The sequence below is a fragment of the Caretta caretta genome, chromosome 3 (assembly GCF_965140235.1).
Source record: "Caretta caretta isolate rCarCar2 chromosome 3, rCarCar1.hap1, whole genome shotgun sequence".
Taxonomy (NCBI): Eukaryota; Metazoa; Chordata; order Testudines; family Cheloniidae; genus Caretta; species Caretta caretta.
This window is the reverse complement of record NC_134208.1, coordinates 198828684-198851063: the sequence shown is the minus strand read 5'-3', so window position 1 is coordinate 198851063 and position 22380 is coordinate 198828684. Positions and strand designations below refer to the sequence as shown.

General features: G+C 39.5%; 1 protein-coding gene across 5 annotated transcripts in view; it reads left to right on the top strand.

The window, feature by feature from the left end:
• MACROD2 (mono-ADP ribosylhydrolase 2) overlaps positions 1 to 22380 on the top strand; it is a 1333204-nt gene that overhangs the window by 442648 nt on the left and 868176 nt on the right. For all 5 annotated transcript variants that reach the window (XM_048842624.2, XM_048842625.2, XM_048842623.2 and 2 more), the window contains one exon: positions 572 to 688. In XM_048842624.2, the coding sequence (XP_048698581.2) occupies positions 572 to 688 (117 nt within the window). The remainder of the gene's footprint in view (positions 1 to 571; positions 689 to 22380) is intronic.

Below are 22380 nucleotides of genomic sequence, written 5' to 3'. Positions count from 1 at the left end.
GCACCGCTTCCCGCAGCCCCCTTGGCCTGGAACGGTGAACCGCAGCCAGTGGGAGCTGCGATCAGCCAAACCTGTGGACGTTGCAGGTAAACCAACTGTCCCGGCCTGCCAGCGGATTTCCCTGATGAGCCGCGTGCCAAAGGTTGCCGATCCCTGGACTATATAATATGAGAGAAATCAGATGTGTGCAGTAGAGGGGAGTATGATGGTCTGTGGGTGATCAACTTGTAACTTGTGGCCTGGAGCCTTGGCTAGATGTTCCTGTTACTCTTTTTATAAATAGCAGTAATAACATTTTGAAATATGCTTTGCTTTTTCTACTGCATTTTCTTTCCCACTCAATGGCTGGCTGACTGATTAAGTGTTATTCGCCAAGAATATTTTATTGTACAAAATATTATTGTACACCTGTATACATGTGTAATAAATATACATATGCATATACTCATGGGTATGCATGCATACACACACTATACACATTAAATCTGCAGTAAATATCTGTTTGTATTCACATACCCATATAAATATAACATATTAGTTAACATTTAATCCATTTGTTTTGTTTTTGTAGTGGATGGCTGTATACACAGAGCTGCTGGGCCCTGCCTAGTTGCTGAATGTCGCAATTTGTGTGGCTGTGAGACTGGACAAGCTAAAATTACTTGTGGATATGACCTGCCTGCCAAATGTAAGTCAACATCTTCACACAGTATATTTTTTAAAATCAGACAAACTTTTCACATGCTTTCTCCCACCCCAGAAGTATAATTGAAAATTAGCAGTAGATTTCATTCAGCATGTTTGTGAGCATCTCTTCCTCTCCCATCCTTGCAACAATTTAGATGTTTAAAAATAATTATTTCAGCTGTACTACGTAGTGGAAATAAATGTGTTCAAACACAATGCATGCTTTATCTTACATTTTTTACAAGGGGTAGTGTACTGTTTTATATATATAATAGGTAATCTAAGGATCTGAAATAACATAGACTAGGAACAAAGTGTACATTATCATATTTAAGTTCCATGGAGACAGTTTTTGGAAATGATGCAGATTTCATATTCGTCACGCAGATTTCTTGATTGTGAATACATTGAGAGCTGAGGAGATCAAAGTGATGTATTGTGTTTTCAGCTGCTGTGTAGAGGCTGATTGGCAATTACTGTGAAGGCATCTGTCACACTTTAGCTTTCAGTGGAATGCAGTGTTCAATGCTGGAATGTTTTTGCAGTTTGAATGTGGGATTGTTAAAATGCCTGTTCTATTTAAATAGTAAGAAGGTTATTTGATTGACCTCGTTGCATAGAGGTTGAGCCAAACTTGGAAAAATAAACATCAGAGTATTAATGGTGTGTTATGATAAGAGTCAGTATTATTTAAGATCCTATAAAATGTAAAAATGCAGAAAATATTATCGATCTGTGATCTTACAGAGATGTGTATTATTAAGAGATGTGCTTATATGTGAATTTCAAGAAAGCACCATGAGGATCTTCTCATGACACCTCAGGTTCTCAGTTATGCACACAGTCCAGTGCAAGGAACGTGCTTTATCGAAACATATTCAGATCTTCTCTTTGATTTTGCTATAGGCTGTTTTCCTGTAAAATCTAATTAACATTGCAGTTATTAAGACTTGACATAGGTTTTCCATGGTCCTGCTGGGGTACGTTAGACAAAAATGAAAATTTTATTCCTTGTTGTTTTGTGATAGTCTCTGCTAAAATGGAATTACCTAATTAAAACAAAAAACAAAACAAAAACGCAAAACAACGCACATGCCAACTTAGTAATTATTTAAGTGACGGAGATAACAACTATAAAATAGAAACCTTTGTTAAGGTTTACAGACAGATTTTGCCACCTGTAATTCATGAATTATGAAAGGTGTGAATTCCACTGTGGGGACAGTGCTGAGTAATACCCATAGGGGCATAATTGTGTGGGGTTGTATTTGGACAAAAATACTGGGAAGGTTTGTATAAAAAGAGAGTCAGTTACAGATGTTACCTGTCCAGAAGCAATCAGTTAACACTTCAAAATGGTCAACTTAAGTTAATTGTTCCAGAATTAAAAGCAGTGGCAAGACTATATGTTTTAGGTCAACTTTTCTTTATATAATGCCACTATAAAGCCCTTAACCTCTTTCCAACCCTTTCTCTGTCCCATCCCCATTGAAGTAAGATGATTTTTTATAACATTACTACCAGCGCTCATGCTGAGGTTTCGCTAAATGCTACCCACACCTCTCAACAGGTAGGGGAACTTGATGATAGGGCTGGCCGTGAAAGGGACAGCCCTAGCAACAAGGGAGGGAGACACTTGCTGAGGGACACCAGGTAGCTCCGCAGCCCCTAGAAATCTCTGGAACCCACGGGCCAGCATTCCCCAGCTCGTAGGATTTAACTTAGGGCAGGGGCCATGTGGAGCCTCTTTCAACTCTGTTCCAGCAGCCCACCTTACTCACCTGAACCATGAGTCAGGAAGGAATTTTTTCGCCCATGGGCCAACTGGCAGAGGACGGGGAAGTTCTTTGCCTTCCTCACAGCACCTGCAAGCCACAGTGGCTTAAATAGGAATGTGCTTAGTACCTAGTTGAGGTACTTGGTTGAGCTGTTAATTCATCACAGCTTGGGGTTGGGAATGGGTAAAGTTTGGGAGGAGTTTTACATTTCCTTAATTGGTTTGCTCATGTTTAATTTTGATATTTATTATTTTCTCATTAAAATACATGGGAGGGATGAGACATAAAACTTACTCAGCACTGGATGCATAATTCCTTTCATATATTTTAATGAGAACAATTCAATATGAAAGTCCAAGAAACAAACACTCCTGAAAAGGAAAGGGCTTTGTTTGTTTGAGGAGAAATGCATGACTGTTCCTTGTCAATTTTACAATTGATGGGTTTTAATTCAAACCTGGTAGTTTTTGTGGAAGGAAGTCCTGCTTGAGACGTATAGTTTTTCATTTTAGGAGTGGTTAAAAATCACATAGTTACTATAACACCTGTAGCAATGTAGACAGAAAAGTAAGTGTTCCACTTAATAACCTATTGTTGCAATAGCAAACTGTCCAGAAATTGAAATGTCACAAAATGAGAGTTCTGCAACTGTATTTTTTTCCTTGCTCAAATAGCAACATGTCATGTGGAAAATGTGCACCCAGTGACAAACGGACAGATCAGCAAGAAAACAAGGGTATACAACATATGTGCAGAAGGGCAAAATTAGATTTTCTTGGGTACTCTTAGATTTTCATTAAAATGTGTTTTGACCAAGTGTCATTTACCCTTGTTCTTTGAGAAGCTATTTGTTAAAGGTTAATTTGTTACTTATCAATTGTAAAACATCCATTTGAGAATTGTTAACTGTTCAAGACTGTTTTTTCATGGAGACAGAAGCCAGAGAGCCACTGCATATTAAGTCAATTTATGTCAGCTTTTAAACAACAGTATGACAATTTGATGTTGGAAACTATTTCCTATCTATCTTTTGTGTCAGGAACTATACCAAACAGGAGTCCTAAAGTCAGTCATCCAGTTACACAGTGATGATATTATCTTTATGCATCAGCAATTTGTTTGGAAGATATTACTATATGGATTATAACTTGCCTTGGCAGTATTACCATGGCTTTTGGTGTTTTTTAAATACTAACTATATTAAGTTATTAATAATTCACATGTTTTTAATGATTTCTTTGTCGCTTTGCTCCCTTAAGTACTTGGCTGAGTGATAGTCCTAAATACATTTTTGCAATGTTCAGTACCATATTTTTCAACCTGGATGTTGCTATTATTCTTTGGTTCAACAGCACCCCAGACTGTTCTAGACATGTTACCTGCCCCAAGGATCTCACAGTCTAATACCCTGTTACAGGGTGCTCTTCGATGCCTACTTCTGGTTCAGCACCCCTTTTCTCCTCTCCCACTGTTGCTGCTCTCCTCCCGCTCACAGCGTTGCAGGATGGCTGCTTTGGGACTCGGCCCTCTAGTCAGGTCACACTTTGATTTCCCCTTCCGGGGGAGTCTCTCAAAATCCTTCTGCGCTGGCAGTGTCAGGCCGTTCTCACACCCACTTTGCTGCTTAAGTCACACCTGCAGTGATTCAGGCAAATCTTCCTGTTCACTGCCCTTAGCAGTACCACTCGGCAATGGATGGTAGAGGAACCAAGGCCTGCCCTCTACGCTGGATTCCAGGCCAGGGCCCAACGGTGAGCAGTTAAGGTCTATGGCTATATCCTCCTTACTGCTCTTGCCCCTTTACTAGTTCCTGTTGTGCTTTTCCAAGCTTTTCATTCTCCATCCCTCTCTCTAAGGCCTACTAGGTAACCCTTTCCTCCTAGGTTTCTAGCCCTTTCCTCCTAGGTTCCTATCTCCCCTTCCTTTTCCCTTATCTCAGGGAGAGAGACTACAAGTTTCCTCTAGGATGTCTGCAACTGTTGCCAACCTCCTGGCTCTACAAAAGTGTTGCCTATTCCTTCACAGGTGAGCATCTTTCCTAAATAGTGTCCTTCATACAGCCTAAATCTCCCATTTGCAGCTTAATTGGCTGATTGAGCCCACCTGGCCTAATTCAGCTCTTTCAGAGCCAGCGTGAGGAGTACAGCCAATCACAGCCCTGATCCTGAAAAGACAGACATCTTTAACTGAGAGTAGTCCCGTTGAAGTCAACAGTGCTCTGTAGGGGCACAGCATTCTGCCTGTGTACCGCATGGTGTGGGATTGGGCCTAAAGTGAAAAGTCAATGTTTTAGAAGATTTAGCATTCAGAACATTATGATGAATATTGCTTTGCTAAAGAGGGAACTTTGAAAAAATCATGTCCTGGAGATAATTTGACATTTGAAAGAGAGCATGCTTTGTTATCAGATTTGTAGCTGGTAAATAGAAGGGTGTGATAAACTATACAGAAAATAATGAAAACTTTTGAAATCTACTTCAGTATCTATTGTATTATTACTTCATGTTTTTCCAAGTTTGTTTATCTCCAATAAGACAGTGACTGCTAACTCTTTCTTCACATAATGAGAAGTGAAAAATAACATTTCCGGATGAGAGATACCAAGATTTGTAGTTCAGACTGGAGTCTTCTTTTTTGTATGGTCAGAATATTGCAACTACTAGAGTGTTTGAGAACATCAGGGTCAGAGAGCACCATATGAAATACATAACATGCAGGTAAAATATTGCATCCAAGTGATTTCACATGAAGTAATGGAAAGTTTCCTCCTCAAGTAGTAGTAATGTTGAACAAATTAAGGTGAACATACTTGTATTCTGGAGACGTTGGTTAAGAACACATTACAGAAAGCCACACAGCATAGCAGAACAGCCTAAATTAAGGTAAATTTAATTTGGCTGAAATCATTTTCTACTTACCAGGCTAATTTAACAGTCACTATACTTAGGCCATGTCTGGATCGGCAGGTAGTGATTGATCTATCGGGGATCCATTTATCGCGTCTAGTGTAGACACGATAAATCGATCCCCAATCACTCTGCCGTCGACTCTGGAACTCCACCACGGTGAGAGGAGGAAGCGGAGTCGATGGGGGAGCAGTGGTCGTCGATCCCGAGCCGCGAGGACGCGAAGTAAGTGATTCTAAGTTGATCTAAGATATTCTCGTAGCTGAAGTTGTGTATCTTAGATCATATTACCCCCCCACCCCCCCAGTGTAGACCAGGCCTTAGAGTAGAAGTTAGAAGCCAGATGGTGATTGTACTATGCTGCAGAAGCCCACACAAGGCTACCCACACTCCATAAAATTCCAACCAAGTTAGCTACTGAATTCACATTTAGCTTTGTGTCATCTGTTGTTACTTAACAAACACTTATTTAGAGATTTTAAAAACACGCAGACTGTTTCATTAATGCCTATCTCAGGCTGATAGTTAACTTCTATACTTCATATGTTTATCCCTTTACAAAGAAAAGTTCCCTCTAAGTATTGCACAATTGGTCTTGAAACACTGATTAGTATATTGATGTATTTCATACTCTAAATAACAGATGAACAGTATCTGTTTAAAAGAGATGCAAACTCTTGTTTTGTGTCTCATTTGATTAATAGTCCCTGCTGGCTCTTCTGGTAGAAAATAGAGTGAGATGTGAGTTTGTGTTGTCAGTTTGTATCCAGAGCCAAGGGTGCATAACAGCCTCAAGGGCTGTTATCTGCTTGTAGAATTTATCATGGGGGGGAGGCGGGACTATTACAACACATTTAAAATATTAGGGCCTGACTCTACAAGGCATTTAATGCCCTTGAATCCCACTGAAGTCACACTGACAAAATGCTATCGATATTATGGGCACTTAGCACTCTGTGGGAGTGGGAAGCCCTTAGGATGGTCCTATATTGTTGCTAATATTTTTTTAATGACCAAATCTTTTAAGTTCTAATAGTAAAAATAGAAACCCAGAAAAAAAGAATATTTTGTGGTTTCTAACATAAGACAAGCCATTCAGTGGCAAATGAAATCTTACAGGCTAGCTTTCATTGTAAATTCTGTATTTTAACTAAGTACTCAATTCTTTTCATGTGATTTATTTTTATATATATTTTATATTTTACTAGCAGGACCGTATTGTATTTGTAGATTTCATTTCAGTGACTCATTTTGATACAAACGCTTGAAAGCAAAAAGACATCCTTATTCAAATTAAATTTTCTGCTAGAAATGTAGAGCTGCTGCTAATATATTTTCATATTGTTAATAAAGCGGTAATATTGAGGATAAATTTCCCTGCTCAGTGTTTATATTTAGTACATTAGGCAGTGTCCTTTAGGAAATGCCATATATAGCATTATCTTTTTGATCAATCCAAAACAACAATGTAGATCAATCTGGAGTAATAATGTTAATGTGGTCTCTAAGGCAAATCCTGCTGTGAAATAAGTAGTTCATAGTGACACTAGCATTAGCCGCAGTGGGAGTAAATCAGCATCTGGATTTGTTTAATCAAAGTTATCTGTGGAGATTTAAAAGTGTGCCACTACTATGTAAGCATAATAATTTTCTGTATTTAAAAGATGAACGTTTGTGGGGGACCAGTGTAAGGTAAGACCATAAAATAGTAGATTCAAATCTGTGCATATTTGCTTTGAGATCACCTATAGAATTAGAATAAAAAGGTTAATTACACAGATTTGCAGTGGTGGAGCTGCAGTACAGTACTTCCAAACTGGTCTACAGGAAAATTTAATTTTTGCACACACGCATACTATGCAAGCTACTGCAATGGAGCAAAAAACCTCCCATTTGTCTAAAATGAATTTATATTCACTAGTCTTTAATCTTGGTTGATTCAAAAATACTTGTTTTAATCATTTCACATGATTTTTCAATTCATAGCGTGAGCATGCCATAAAGAAACTGTTGTCAACATGGCTGTGTCGGCATGCAGTAACCTCTCATGTGTGCCTCCTGGCGGCTGGGTGTGGTGCTGCAATTTTTTATTTCTCCTGGTGCCTCCTGTAGGTTGTGGCTCAGTCCTCCGGCTAAGTCACCCAGTCAACAGTGGATGAACCCCTTCTGGGGTAACAAAGGTCCAAACAGGGCCAATCACTGTGCCCATTGTAGTCTTTAGCCCTATCTCTGGGCTCAGTTCTCAGACCTTTCTGGGGGTCTGTCCCTGCCCTGTTATAGAGCTTTCTTCCTTCAGTCCCTGCCCACAGAGCTTTCTCCCTTGAGACTCTGTTCTTCACTGGTTCTGACTGGTCCAGCTCTCCAGCCAGGTCATCTCTTCAGTTCAGTCCCCCTCCAGGGTAACAAAGTCAAACAAATGGGTGGCCCTCTCCTGGGTCTTCAGACCCATCTCTGGGTCTGTTTAAATTCCAGCCCCTTTCTTGGGCTTTTAGTATAGAATCTTATCCCCTTTTTGGGGCTTAGACCACTTCCCTAGTGGCCGGTGGGGGGACCCGGGCCCACCCACTACTCTGAGTCCCAACAGCAGTCATGCACTGCTCCTTTCAACTCCATCAATTAGCTGCTACTGTTTTCCCTGGGTTGCTTCCCACTGGATCTCTTCCCTGTCACCTAGTACATTAGATCCACGCTCTCCGTGCAGAAAGCAAAATGCAGCCAGAGCTCAACTTCTGGTTATTGCTCAGGTTCCTGTAGCTGAAACGGAGAGCCCTTCTGGTCCCAGCCAGGAACTGGCTTACGCAGGCCCTGTAGCTCCTTTTAACTGAGCCTGCTAGGCTCTGATTGGCTTCTTTCCTGCAGCCTTTCTAGGCAAGTCTGGAGGCCTCACCTTTTCTACTCTTTTCCCGGTGCAAGGTATGGTAGAACTGCAAGACCTCCAGCAGTGGGGGACCGCAAAAGGCCTGGTACCACCCTGTCACAATGATATTAACTGAACACATGTAGCACCGTCATTGCAAGATTATTCAGTTTGTTATATTTCAAAATTTTCTTAATGCAGACTGGTCACAAGACTGAATTGAAAGCATTCCCAGTATGTGAATGTGGCCAAGGGCTATATATCTAACAGTAGATGAAGAGTAACTTGGCAGCCGACACCCTTTTTGGTCCTGGACGCTCATTCTGTTGCCATGATTGTCTTTCAATATGTAAGTGAAATGCAACTGTGCCACTGGTCAAGCAACTATGGTATTTGATTGGCTTGTGATTTAATATGCTTTAAAGGCGCTGCTAATAAGCCTAGGGATACATTGTTATGGTAATTAAGAGTTTATAAAAGTTATAACTGCCTTCCAGTGAAGGATCTTTGTGTACTCTGTTTATCCAAGCAACCTCAACTTAGCAGCAGCAGCATCTTGTGGCCAGAGCTTTCACACTATTTAGAGCAAAATTGATTAGCCAAAGAAGGTCAAGAAGTGTGTTCACTGAAACAATGCTGAGCTTTAAGGTTTGAACTAAGAAGGACCTCCTAGCTCCAGTTCTTTGTTATAACCAACATATCATGACAAGATGTGCTGCCAATATTTCTTTATATCTTTCAGACCCTATATCGCTACTTAAATATTTAATTTTAAAAAAAGAAACAAAAACTTAGAAAACCTGCTCCCAGCAGGACAGTTTTTATATTCAGATTTTTCGTATGAAAGGAATCATAATAATTTACTGTTTACAAAACCAATGAAAATATATTAGTGTGTTTTCTCATTGCTTTCAAAACTGTTTTATAAACCCAATTTATGTCTTTTATAGTCCTGTTTGAAAATAAATGCAATACAATCTTTACTGTGTTTTAATAGGGTCTAATTAGCTGCAATTATCTTAATGACTTATTGTACCCAATCACTAGCAAGTGACTACACCACATATATTGTTAATGTGTTGGAAAGGGAGATATTGATGATGATTTTCTTTCGTGTTAAACCTCTTCATATTTTACACAGGATTTTATGTGATATTGTAAAGCTTTATAGCTTGTTTTTCTACACAGAGAGACCCAGGGACCATGTTGAATCAGGGGAAATATATTTACTATATTGTGTCAAAACAAGCTCAAACATCTCTCTCTATTTTCCAAGTCCTCAGAGTCTGTTATCATTTTAGGTAGAGAAAGAGCAAGTTCAGAGGCCAGTCGTTGGAAAAATTCTGATGCGAATCAGTAGGAATCTTTCCTGCATCACAAGTAGATGCAGTGTTTTCCTTTGGGTCTGATCTTTGCCTGTGTAAATTTTTTAATGGATAGATTATTTAAAAATTAATTTGCAAGTGGAGCTATGTGTATGTTAATACTGCGTATAGCGTAATGATAGATCTCTGTGGGGCTGACATATGGTACATGAAGTTAGAAATCCTCAGTTCAAATCAAATTGTTCAGTTATCAAATACATTCAGTGTTGATAAAGGAGATACTGTACCCTTGATCCTCACAGTTAAATCTAAATCCTGCTCTTCTAGACAGTTTGTCAGAGTCCACTCACTGAACATGGAATTCAAGTTTGGGGGGGTCGGGGGAGGGGAAGCCTCAGGGGAGTTCTAAACCATTTTCTCAGCAAGTGAGTTCATTGTGTGCATGTAATATGTATGTTAATAAGATGCAGTGGCAGACAGTGAAATATAGATGCCACTGGTGTGCCTCCCCCTGGCCAAATCTTCATAGCTCTGCAAAGGGTTGTTCAAAATTGCTACAGTTTCTACAAAGTTCTCATTTTTAGTTTCACTGAAAGCAAGTTGGTTTTTTTTAGCACCTGAGAGATATAATAAATAGCAAATTGAGATTGCAATGTTGCATGATAGCACAGAAAGCCAATGCTATTTTGTACTTCAGAGGGAATCTGTCAGAGACCGAGCAAATTCTGTGGTTTGTGGCAATGATGATCTCTCTCTCACTCACTTATAATATAAATGCAAGGAACTAATCTACAGATTGGCTACACAGTGACTCACTTGTCTGATGAGGAAATATTAACTGTCTCCCGTATTTGAGATCGGTGTATGTGATAGGTGGAAAGGACTTGGTTTTGGTTTGTCTGTGGAAAAATGGGTTGATGAGCTCAAGAGAATCTGACCCCAAATGTACTAAAAATTATATTAATTGCAGAATCCATGTGCAAGGTGTAGTTTTTCAAAAGGCTTCTAATTCAGTCAAATAAATAATTTAACTCAGTGTCATGACTCCTCAGTGAGACATATTTCCATAGTACATTTCTGCTTTTATACCTCCAGACGCTTTGGCACTAGATCTCTGTCTCAACTCTCCCCACCCCCTGCCACAAGCTAATTTATTTCACTCTTCCCATATTCCAAAATAGTTCCACTGTTTTTGCTGAAACTTTAATAATAATAATAAAAAAAATAAAAGTTCCCCCAGAGACCTGAGAAATAAAAGTTCTGATAGTTACAATTGTCTGAAAAGAGGAGATTAGAATCAGGGGGCTTATCCTCCCTCAACTGCAGTGGTTGCTGTTGCTCCCACTTGAATATATGCATTCAATACCCAAAGGCCTCCGCTCAGTACTTGAAAATTAATCTTTGAAGCATTTTTGTCTGTCTCGTTTAAGTAGTGATAGAAATTGCTTACTGTAGAAAAACATGACATTAACCTCATAATGTTGGCACTTTTTGATTTAAATTGGTTTGGTCTGAAAAATATGCAGCCCCTCTCCCAACCCTGGATTTAGCTTTTAAGTAAATTGGCTCAGACTAGGTGCTTGAAAACAAAAACTTCTTAGAGTTAATACCATATGTGTGAGTTGGAACATGAAAAGCTGATCCGCCATCTCCCCAGTGAAGAGGAGAGGCTTAGGATTGTAGTGTCCTAGAGGTCATAATCTTAACTTCAAAACCTCTCTCTGGATTAAAAATAGTTATATTATATTGTAGTTCATAAATCTTTAAAAATAACCTAGCCTATTTTTCTGTCTTCCAGGCTAAAATACAGACTACCTCTTTTTCCTCTGAGGCTACATATTCCAAAACCAAAAATATAAATTACCTGTAAACTGAAATAATAGGACCATACATGATAAATAGGGACATAATTATTTTCACTTCAGCTTTTTAAAATAAAGCAAAGGGAATCGTAAAGAATATAGGTGTGGTGGACCCAATAAACATTTGCTTTAATTACTTGTACTTTTTACCACCTTTAGGCTTCCAGTGCTTTATTGGCATATAACTATGCAAGCTTTATGTTCTGAATATATTAAGAGATCAGCTCAAACAGGGAAATTAGGAGCTAAATTCTGATTTAGGGTGAGATCCTCCTCTCTGAACCAGCCCCTTTGTGCTGGGGCTAGGAGGACTCCTAAAAATCGCAGTTCCGTCCAGGGGGATGATTACCTAGTGAGACACCTAAGACTGTCTTCTGAGGGTCTGTTTACAAGTCCTGAAATAGGGAGGTATTCTGGAGATGGGAGGAGTGTCCAATTCACTGTAGAGATTCCAGGCAGCCCTGAGGTTTGTGGGGCAGCCCAGGGAAGCTGTTGTAACCTAGACAGGCTCCCAAGGCTGTTTAAGTCCCCAGAGCAGCCCATACCAGAAAGGCAAAAATATGGCTTAAAGCCACTTAGCTCCACCTTCCTCTGGGTGCAAGTTCAGTACTGTGCTTTTGAGCTGCAGCAGAGAAACTCATAGTCTGGATTTAGCTGAATGTGAGAAACGGAGTCATGCCCATTTCTCATTGGATGTGACTCTGATCCTGATAACACTTATGTATCCTCTTGAGACTTACAAAGTGCACGTTTAACTTGAAGCATGAGAATGCTTCAAGTTAACCGTGAGTGTGTCTGAGGGAATGGGGCCTATGTTTGTGTGTGCCTCAGTCTGAATTCAATTACACGAGCAACTCAGTTTATATCTATGTAGAGAAAGTCAGAATCTGCCCCAGAGTGTCATTAACTTAAAGCTTTATAACATTATGTATTGTTACACACTTATTAGAAAAGAATGTTGAAGTTGCAAAGTCATGTACCGAAAAGTCAGGAAATGCTGGGATTAAAGTTGTCTGCGTAATCACAATTCAGCCCCCTGAGTTTTATGCATTAGGATGATGTGGTCTTGCCTAAAGCTATGTAGGAAGCCTATGCAGAGCCAAGAACTAAGCTCAGCTTATCTGAGTCCAGTAGTCCTTCCTCTTCTTGCAGCTCTCTGCTTCACCGACTGTTGATCCTGTGCATTGAGTGAGGTGACTGTCTTGCAGAACAAGTAGTATTCAAAGATTGTCTGTGGACAGCCCCAGTAGTGCAGTTATGCTCCAGGTACCAGAGTGTAGTGCTGATGATCCTTGTGATGGGGTATATAAGCTCCATACTGACAGTAACTGGGAGAAGTGGAGCAACCCATTCTGTGACGCTTGGAGGGAAGACCGGTAATTAAGGATTAGACTCAGCTAAGGAGGACCAGACTGGGTGCTTCCTGCAGGATGGACTGAGAGACGAGCTGCAATAGGGAGTTTATACCCTGAGCCTGGCCCTCAGGGAAGAGAGCAGCATGGATGAAAGGGGTTCCAGGCAGCTGCCGGAGAGGCCAATAGCGACCTGTGAGAGCTCCTCAGCAACAAATTGGGAAAAGCTGCACAAAGAGGTTATGTCTATGCTGCAGTTAGACACCCGCGGTTGGCTGCCCCAGCTGGCTCGGACTCCTGGAACTCAGGCTACAGGGCTGTTTAATTGCAGTGTAGACTTCTGGGCTCCCGCTGGAGCCTACTCTCTAGGACCTTCCAAGGTGGGAGGGTCTCAGAGCTCGGGCTGCAGCCCAATCCCAGAAGTCTACACTGCAATTAAATAGCCCCACTGTCTGAGCCCTGCAAGCCCAAGTCAACTGGCATGGGCCAGTCATGGGTGTCTAACTGCTGTGTAGACATACCCAGAGATGAAACTTCAGGGAGCGAGGACTGGAGAGTTCAGGTCTGCAACAGAAAAAGGTGGGAAGCAGCTCAGGGAACTAGTGAAGGATCAAAAGAAATAGACCGTAGCAGTTTATCACAAGGGCCCTGGGCTAGAACCCAGAGTTAGGCCTGGATTTCCCTACTAACCTTTACAGGAGTGGCAGTATAAGTCTCAAATTATGGTCATTGAGGGTAGGTCTACACTGCACTATAAACCCAGGGTTCAATCTGAGGCTTAAGCGTGGTACCCTTTTATCTACACACAAATTGTGCTAACTTAGGCCTAGGACCCAGGGTCTCAGGACTCTGAGGATGGAGGGTCTGAGCCAAGCTGGGACCCAGGGTTAAAGTCCTATTGCTTTGAAGTGCAGATGCAGCCCCACTGAACTTGTGCTCTGGGAGTCCACCAAAAGTATCCCACAATCCTATGGGCTGACTGTCTTCTGGACAGTGAAGTTTTGTGGACAGTCAAGTTTTCCCACACTGAACCATGAACAAAGGATTGGAATGGCCACATTTTGGGAGGGTGTTAGGAAGTCTGAGATATGGGTGGTTGGACTCTGGTCTGCATAATGCACTGTTGGCTCCAGAGCCCCAGGTTGGGACCCAGAATTCAACAGTTCCTAACAGGGTGTAGGTGAGTGTAGATGCTCAATCCCTAGGTTAACAAACCCAATATCTGGTAACTTGAGTTATTCTAACCCTTGGTTACATCACAGTGTAGACACGCCCTAAGACTTCAGATTTTTGTTTGGACTTCTTGTTACCACGGATGAAGTGAGGCTCTCTTGTCCCAACCAGAGGGCTGAGTCACAAGAGGGAACATACCACTGAATGGCCTGAATAGCTGCCAACAGGGGGTGACAGAGTGAAGAGGACTACTATGCCATGCCCAACCACAAGGGGGAACACCAGTCTGTAGTTGAAACTTCTGTTGTTCCCTTATTCACCTACCACTGAACATAAGTGGCTGAGTAAGCTTTAGTGACCCAAAAAAGTGGTCAGAAGACACTTGCTAGCAGATTTCCTGAAAGGCAGCTGAAGATGATGTGTCTGGGTATGGGGCTGCCAGGCCACATTGGACAAAGGAGGCACTGGCTGAAGACCCACACTAAGACCTGAAAATTTTTTTAACCAGGTATTGATTAAGCGGTGTTGTACTATGTATTCTAAGTGTTGTTTCATCAGTGGCATAGAGAGAGAGAGAGAGCGCACATCACATGGGATATGATACTTCTGAATGCAGAGGCCCAAATCACATTGTCATTTTTTGCTGACATATGGCATTACGAATTTGTTAATGTTGCTACCTGCTATTGCTACCTTTCTCATAGCATTACTGCTTTTCAGATATCACCTTCCCACTCTGTGTTTTTGTTTTTAAAATATCTCACCTGAACAGTATTAGCTTTTATTTCTCCAGAATCTCATTGTATTTCTCTCTCATCTTTCTAATCTCTGTCCTTTTGTGTTGTTTGTCAGTTCTCTAGGATGTTAATAGAAAACTGTTAATCTCTCTGAATCTGTCACCTTTTTTTCAAAAAACCCATTATGTAGTGGTGATGATTATATATATATATATATATATATGTGTGTCTGTGCGCATGTATATTCAGTGCAGTTACGAACTTAAATCACTGTATAACCTGCAAATGTTTTTACTCTGATTTCTGCAGGTATCTTTAGCTAAAGCATTGTTTAGATTATCTTTATGGTAAGAAAAATTAAGTTCTTGACATACTTTGGCTGCTTTCAGAAGAGCTTAAGTTTTCATGTTACAGAACTGTATATTGGTTGCTTCATGACTGGGCTGCTTATTCTTAAACTGGTGAATTGGGAACAGAGTTTAATTATGACAAATACAACAAAACTTTAGTTTTCATTCCCTGTAGATGCTGTTTTACTCTGGTCTGATCTCTTGGGTTTACTATATTGTCTTGGATTATTAGTGTAAAAAACACATAAATGGTCCCTTGGAGGAATAAGTCTAAGGCCAAATGCAGAAGTATGTTTAAGGTGGTGCAAGTTTATATTTATTTCAACTCTGACTCTCTTATAACTACTTAGACTCACTGATGGATAGGAGAGGCCAAACTGATATAAATTACACAATGAGGAGCTGAAGGAGACATACATTAAATAATGGTAGCCTACTTTTAAGTTACACCTTCTTACTCTGAGTTTTTTTTTCTTGTTATATTCCTTTCTTTTGGCCCTTAGGCATGTGAGTTACACCAACATAGTCCTCCAAGTCACATTCAGACTCAGTGGTTTAAATTATAAGGGGATATATATATATATTAGTATATCAGTGAGAGTCTAAGAGGTACACAGGGAGTTGTAATGTATACATATGGAGTGGAGTAGGAAGACTGTGTAGGGGACACCAACATGCACTCTGCCAAGATGAAGATTCACCTTTAGTTTTAGAGCAAAATATGTAATAGTTTTCCAGATAAAATATTTTGTCTATAAACAAATACTTTATAACTCTGAAAAGCTTGGGGTCCTGTTTTATTTGCTATGTTTGCTGTCTCTCTAATAGGTTGTGAAACAAAGGATCTTAAAATCATGTTCTGATCAATTTTGCTCATCCCCTCACTCTAATTCCAATATGTTTTTAGTGGTCATTATCTTGAAAACAGCTGCAGCTAGTAGCAAATGTCATATGAAAGCTTTGATTCCTAGCTGGGAAATGGTTTAGAGCCCTAATCTTGAATGCTATCAGTTCATAAGTAATATATTAGATGACAATTCAGGTTAGGTTTGAAGTGTTTGGGAGGGTGGGGAAATAAGATTGTAATCAGAATATGGTCTAGTATCTCTCAGCCTCCCACAGCTATTAACACTCCGTCATCACAATTTCAAGACCAATAAGCTTTTCCAAGTACCTATCGGTAGAAAGAATGAATCAATCTCTCATGTAAGCTGCAGATTTTAACTCCCATTTTTAATTCTGCCATAGGATCTGTGTGACTACACGGATATTAAATGAAGGAGGGGTGGGATACCAATAGATATATTGGGAGAGACTGCAGGTAGCAAGATAATATGTTCTGAAAGCCTGGTAATTCCCATTATTACATCCATTCTGGTGGAAGATTTTACTTTTGTCAGGAGAGAAGTCTGTTAGAGGAATGTTGTCAGGTGAAATTTGATCCATAATCTAGATTTTGTTAAAGCATCTGTTACAAAATAGGACCGATATGTTTCCATTGAAGAAAACTAAATAAATACATGCTGCAATGGAAACGTTAATTTAAAATGTATTAATATTAAAATGTATTGAAACATTGTGCTTATTCATGAGAACTATGAAGTGAAGTTAAAACCAAATTGACGAGAAACAAATTTTAGTCTTTAAATTTCTTCCAGTTTTGAGAGTGAAAATAAAGTAAATAAAGACATAAGAATTTTTTTTAAGCGTATTCATTTTAATAACCTGTGGTAATGGTGTAGCCACTTAAAGCTGACAAAGAAAGACAACTCTTCAAAGCTAATTTTTGGCTTACATTAACTTATTTAACTGAAACCATTCCCTCTTCTTTATCCATCTGTAAAACTTACCTAGTCTTCCCCTTTCCTTCACTCTGTAGCCTTATATAAACAGACTGGCCATTAGCACTGAAATACACTTTGGTCCAGCCTGAAATTCCTCCCTCTTGTCCCTTCTTCAAGTGAAGAGACAGATTTCACCATTAATTTGTACTCAGTGTTAAAGCTTGTTTCCTGCAGACGCAGTTTGGATGCTTCCAACCTATCCTGGCCTACCTCACTCTCGTGTAAGCTCTGTCCCTAGTAACATACTACTCCTGTGATGGTTCCCACTGAGCTTGCTGGTTTGTAACAAAGAAAAAGGTCTTTCGCAAGCCCAAAGCATGCCACACAAACTGCAATGCCACCTGAGCATATAGACAAACCATCAGGGAAGAACTTTCACTTCCTATTTCAGGGTGGGAATTTATGAGGTGGCAAGAGAGCAGGAAGCACCTGAAATGCCTAGTGAAGACAATGGGCGCTGCAGGTGCTCAGGACCTGTATAATTATTACAATAACTTTTAACTTGATATTCCCCCTTCTTAATGCTAGGATTGTCAGAATCCATTCTGGTCTAGTCCTTTCAAAATATATGGCTTTATTGTAGTTTTAACAGGTCATGTTATGCATTTCAAGGTCCTTACAGACTGCTTTTATTGAAAAAGGTGGTTAGATTGTTTGATCATATATACAGTTTATGGTAGAGAAGTTAATCTTTCAATAAACATCTTGGTAGATGAGTTTATGATGAGTAAGAAAAGAGAAAGATAAATGTTAATTAGTAGATCCAATGAGCAATGTTGAGATTATTCATTTTTTAAAAAAGATTGTTTACACAAAGATATGCAGTGTAATGTACATGAAATATTGCAGATGAATAGGCCAGGGAATTGAACTCCTCCGCATATCTATAAAAGAAGCACAGCAATGAGAAATGGATACCACCTTGTCAATATCTCCCAAACCTGAACTGGATAGACAGTCTCTAATGGAGGAGGGTTAGTTCGTTCTCCATGCTCTTTCAGTCCTTGGACTCCCTTCTGAGACTACAATAAATATATAAATCTGAATTAGTTTAACTTGTGGAAGTGACGTTTGTGGGTAGAAACTTATCCACTGAGATCTGGACTGAAAGCACCAATTTATTTCACATAGTCCACTAAACAGCCATCAGGTGGTAATAACTTCCAGTAACTGCTACCCTGAGCTGGATTTGAACCAGAAATTTATAAATGAAAAGCTCTATGACCCATTACCAATCCAGTCCCCCCAAAGGTCTTTATCTTAAATAAATGGGAATTTGTATTAGACACAGATGTCAAGTCACTCACTTAGATACCTTCCAATAGCTCACCACTGTAAGCAGTCTGCATTTTATATAGATCAATTCAAGAGAAATGTATTGCCTTCTAATCCTTCCTTTTTTATATTGTTAGTTCGGTAGACTTAAAACTCTCTAATGTTCATTTGTATTATTGCACACTTTTCTGCAGAGAAGGAAACAGAGACATACTCTTTGACATTTGGAAAAAAAATACTACCTGCCACTTTTAGATATAAATGCCAACCCCATTTATCTAAAGCAGTGGCATGCTGAACAGCAACAGCAGTGATTTGGCTCAGGTTCCATCAAGTGCCACAATATTTGGCACCCATAGCCTCAAAATTGGTAAAGTGGCAGCACAGTTTGAAGAGGAACACAATCAACATACAGTATATGAATAAAAAGTGCAGAAAACACTCTTCCTATCAGGTTGTTAGAGGGCTTTCCCTTCACCCTCTCCCCTGGTTCTTGTCATGCAGACAGAAAGCAGAAGACCAGAAGTTCAAAGTGCAAGCAATGCTAGGTTTGTTGGGGTTAGTTCCAAGCAAGCATATCCATAGCTCTACGCGCCAGCAGAGTCTGTTCCATTCCCAGCTCTGACGCTGCAGAGCCTTTACCCCGTTTCCCCCTTCCAAGCTCTGACACCGCAGAGCCTTGCCTGTGTCCCCCTACCCCATTTCCACCTCCTCAGCAGGCCCAAATATACCTTCAGTGCATGCCCCTAGTCATGCCCCTTACGATTTATAGTCATGTTCCATTTGGGAGGGTCGTGAGTTGGGGTCTTCATCCCACTTCTTTTGTACCCCATGGGAGGGGTAAAGAGTGAGGTTGTGTTCTGGGCAAGACCAGGTTTTCTCTGGCTTTTCGTGTGTCTTATGCCTTCCCCTCACTCCTCCTTTCCCCTCCTAATTGGTTGCTTGACCTTGGCTTGAGAGAGGAGCCAAGCAGCCTTCCAGTGTATGCTCATATATTACGCTCCCACCATACCCTGTAACGCTTTAGTTCCATTTCTTACCTCTTTTCACCCCTTCTGCTTGTGGACAGATGTAAAACAGTGTCTTTGTCCTTTGTTTACACCTATTACTCTTATATATTATCAAAAACTCAAACCCAAAATTCTATCTCAGGTTGACAAATAGGCTTATATGCTGACGTGGGTATTCAGTTTTTTCTTCTCTCATTCTGGTTTTTAATTAACCCACCCCTGTGGCTTAGTCTTCCCTTTATGTCTGTCTTTCTACATCTTTTTTTTTTTAAGTAGATCTCTCTCTCTCAGTATTTTCTGTTGTTGAAAAATCCACCATTTTTTACTACAGGCTGAAAGAGCATCCTCTGTCAGTTTTGTTTTCTTCCCATTCCCTTTCATGGTTGGTTTTCTCTTCTCTTAATTTTCTGTTTTGTCTACTAGTTTTGCCCTCTGGCGTCTCTATCCAGGCTCGTATATACACCCTCTCTCGGGTATTTCTCTTCTCCACCCACTTCCTTGCATTGGATGCCCCCATTGGATAGTTACTTACTGGCCCTGAACAATACATTTGGGTCCCAATCTGAGCTTTCCCCAAGTTCAAAGATGTTTGGATTGAGGCTCTTCTTTACAGTTAATAAGAACTTCAAACCTTGGACTGTAGGTGTATAAAAAACAATTCTGTCCCTTATTTAAATCATCTGCATAACTAGATGATCTGGAATAATTCTTCCCTAAAATAAAATATTAATTCAAACAGTCTATTCTTACAACAGCAGCTGAATACATATCACTGTGGGGAAAGTTTTCCTTATCATCATCTTAGTTATCAACTTGGTATAAATATAGGCAGAAAAGATAATTGTCAATCCTTTTGTCTCTACAGTGTGATCTCTGCTACACTTTCTTTTTCACATATGCAGAATATCGCTACATTTTAAATCAGTATGAAACTCTAAAGTCTGAGCTGAGACACTGCTTTCTCAATAATGATAAAACTCCACACATTTTAAAATGCATTTCACATGCTCCTTCCGCGTCAGGTGTTGAGAAATGGTTGATTGCAATTTCTCAGAGTTCCAAGAACCAGTCTTAGCTTGCTTGTGATCAAATAGACTTAAGACATAATGTTTTGTAACAGGCAATGCTGTATGATTAAACAGACCGAATTTTAACTTGTAAATACTTGACAGAAATAAATGCCATGATCAACAGGGAGAGATGGTGTGTGATTGTTTGCTTGATGTGAAAATCTTCCTTTTATAATTTTCTTATTTTTTATACAATCAATTTAATCTGTCATCAGTCTAAGAATATAAGGCACCCATTAAATTCTCAATTTCATTTTGTAAAGAAACATGAAAAACTTTCAAAAACTTCAGCTCTGTGTTTCAGTGGGGGGTCTGCATAAATATTTCCTGCATTATAACCCAACACACCACTAGCTTTCTCTGCTGAAAACTATTTAGAGCCTGTGTTATAATCACTCATATCTGTTGGGTGGGTATTGAGTTCCTTACACAATAGATTTCACTTAAGTTACAGTTGTTTGTGAAAGCGAAGGGTGGCTCTTTGCTTCTTTCGTTGTATCCTGAAAGAAACAGCATGAATTTTTCAAATCTTCAAAGATTGTGAGATTCTTTTGTATGCTTATGTTTGAGGGTATTAATTGGAGAGTGTTTCTTTGGGGAGCAAGCCCCAGTATGGTACAGTGGCCAGCTGCAGGTGCTATACTCTCCTCTATACCATTCTCTTGAAGATTTCATCTTCCTGTCTGGGGAGCTTAATCAGGGACTGCACTCTGTGTACATGAAAATTGACTGAAGTTAGAAATGTGGAAACAGGTTTTTTGTTTTTCGCAAAGTATCTGGATTAAAGAGAGTGTGATACATTTACAGCTCAGTTTCCTCTTGCAGTTTGCCATTGTGATCGTCTTTATATTTTGTTAAATGTATATTCAGAAAAGAAACTGAGCTGTAAACTTTAAACTGTTGTTTTAATTTTTTTTGGAGTGGGTCATGATACCTTCTGCATTTATACTCTTAATTGTCGACTATCATGCTTGATTTATTGTGATCTGTTGCTGAGGCATACTGACAAGATGTGGAGAATCTTTCTGAATTCAAACTAAATTAAACAGTTAAGAAAAGGAAGAATAAATCAGTTTTCCATGTCCTTTCTGTGGTTTTTCAAGAATAATTTTCGATTTAACTGAAGAGGTTAGAAATGCACCTGTATTTACCATTTTACCTTCGCAAAAAACCTATATAATGTTGTGATTAATTCATTACTTCTGTTTAGGTGGCTTGCTTTTTTTGGAGCAGTAAAAACAAACAACAAAACAAAAACCCACTACTCCAAAAAAAACTAGGGCTGTATCATGCTGTCAGCTTTCTAACAGAAATACTCCTTGAAATCAGTGGAGGAGTTCTAAAGCTGACACACTCTGTGGCCTCTAGTGAATAGCTTATACTTATATTGCTAAGGACTTGTGGAACTTAGTAAGCCCCATACAGAACAAATGGGATACACTGGACTCAAAGATTTTATCTGTTTCCTTTTTGTTTTATTGACATTGCATCAGCAAGCAAGCTGAGTGAACTAGGCTAGGGCTTTATCTGTTACTATATCTTTTTGGCAATTCTGTTCAGTTCTCAAAAGTACTCCCAATTTATTTCTTCAAGTTTCTACTTGACTACAGTCGTTGCACTGTTTTGTTTTTTTGCCCAATTCCCTGGGGAGCTGTTTTCACTTTCTGTTGAACATTTACTCTTTATCTTTCTAAGAGAAGTTTTGGCATCCAGTATATTTTCCACCCTAATGGGATCAAGTTTAGAGCTACCTACACCACTATTTCTAGGTTGCTTATTACTTCTAGGCTGTGCATTCTTCTAAACCTTAAAATACATGGAACACTGACCTTTGCATGCCAGAAGATTAACTAAACTAGAGAAACAATAAAATGTAGTGAAGCATGAAATTTCAAATGAAGTGGAAATGATTTTTAAAGCATATGTCAGTTTTGTTAGAGCTTTAATATTATATTCCTATAATTTTTAGAATTACTCAACAATAGTTAACAAATAGTGGGACGAACCTGCTCTATATGTGGGAGAGAAATGAGAAAAAAGGATTTTTATGAAAATGTTATACTGCTCCATTTAATGAAGGGTATTTGAGGGGTATGGTGCTGATTGTTTGAGACATAAGACCAGGAAACTTCAGTTTGCATTCAGTTAAAACCA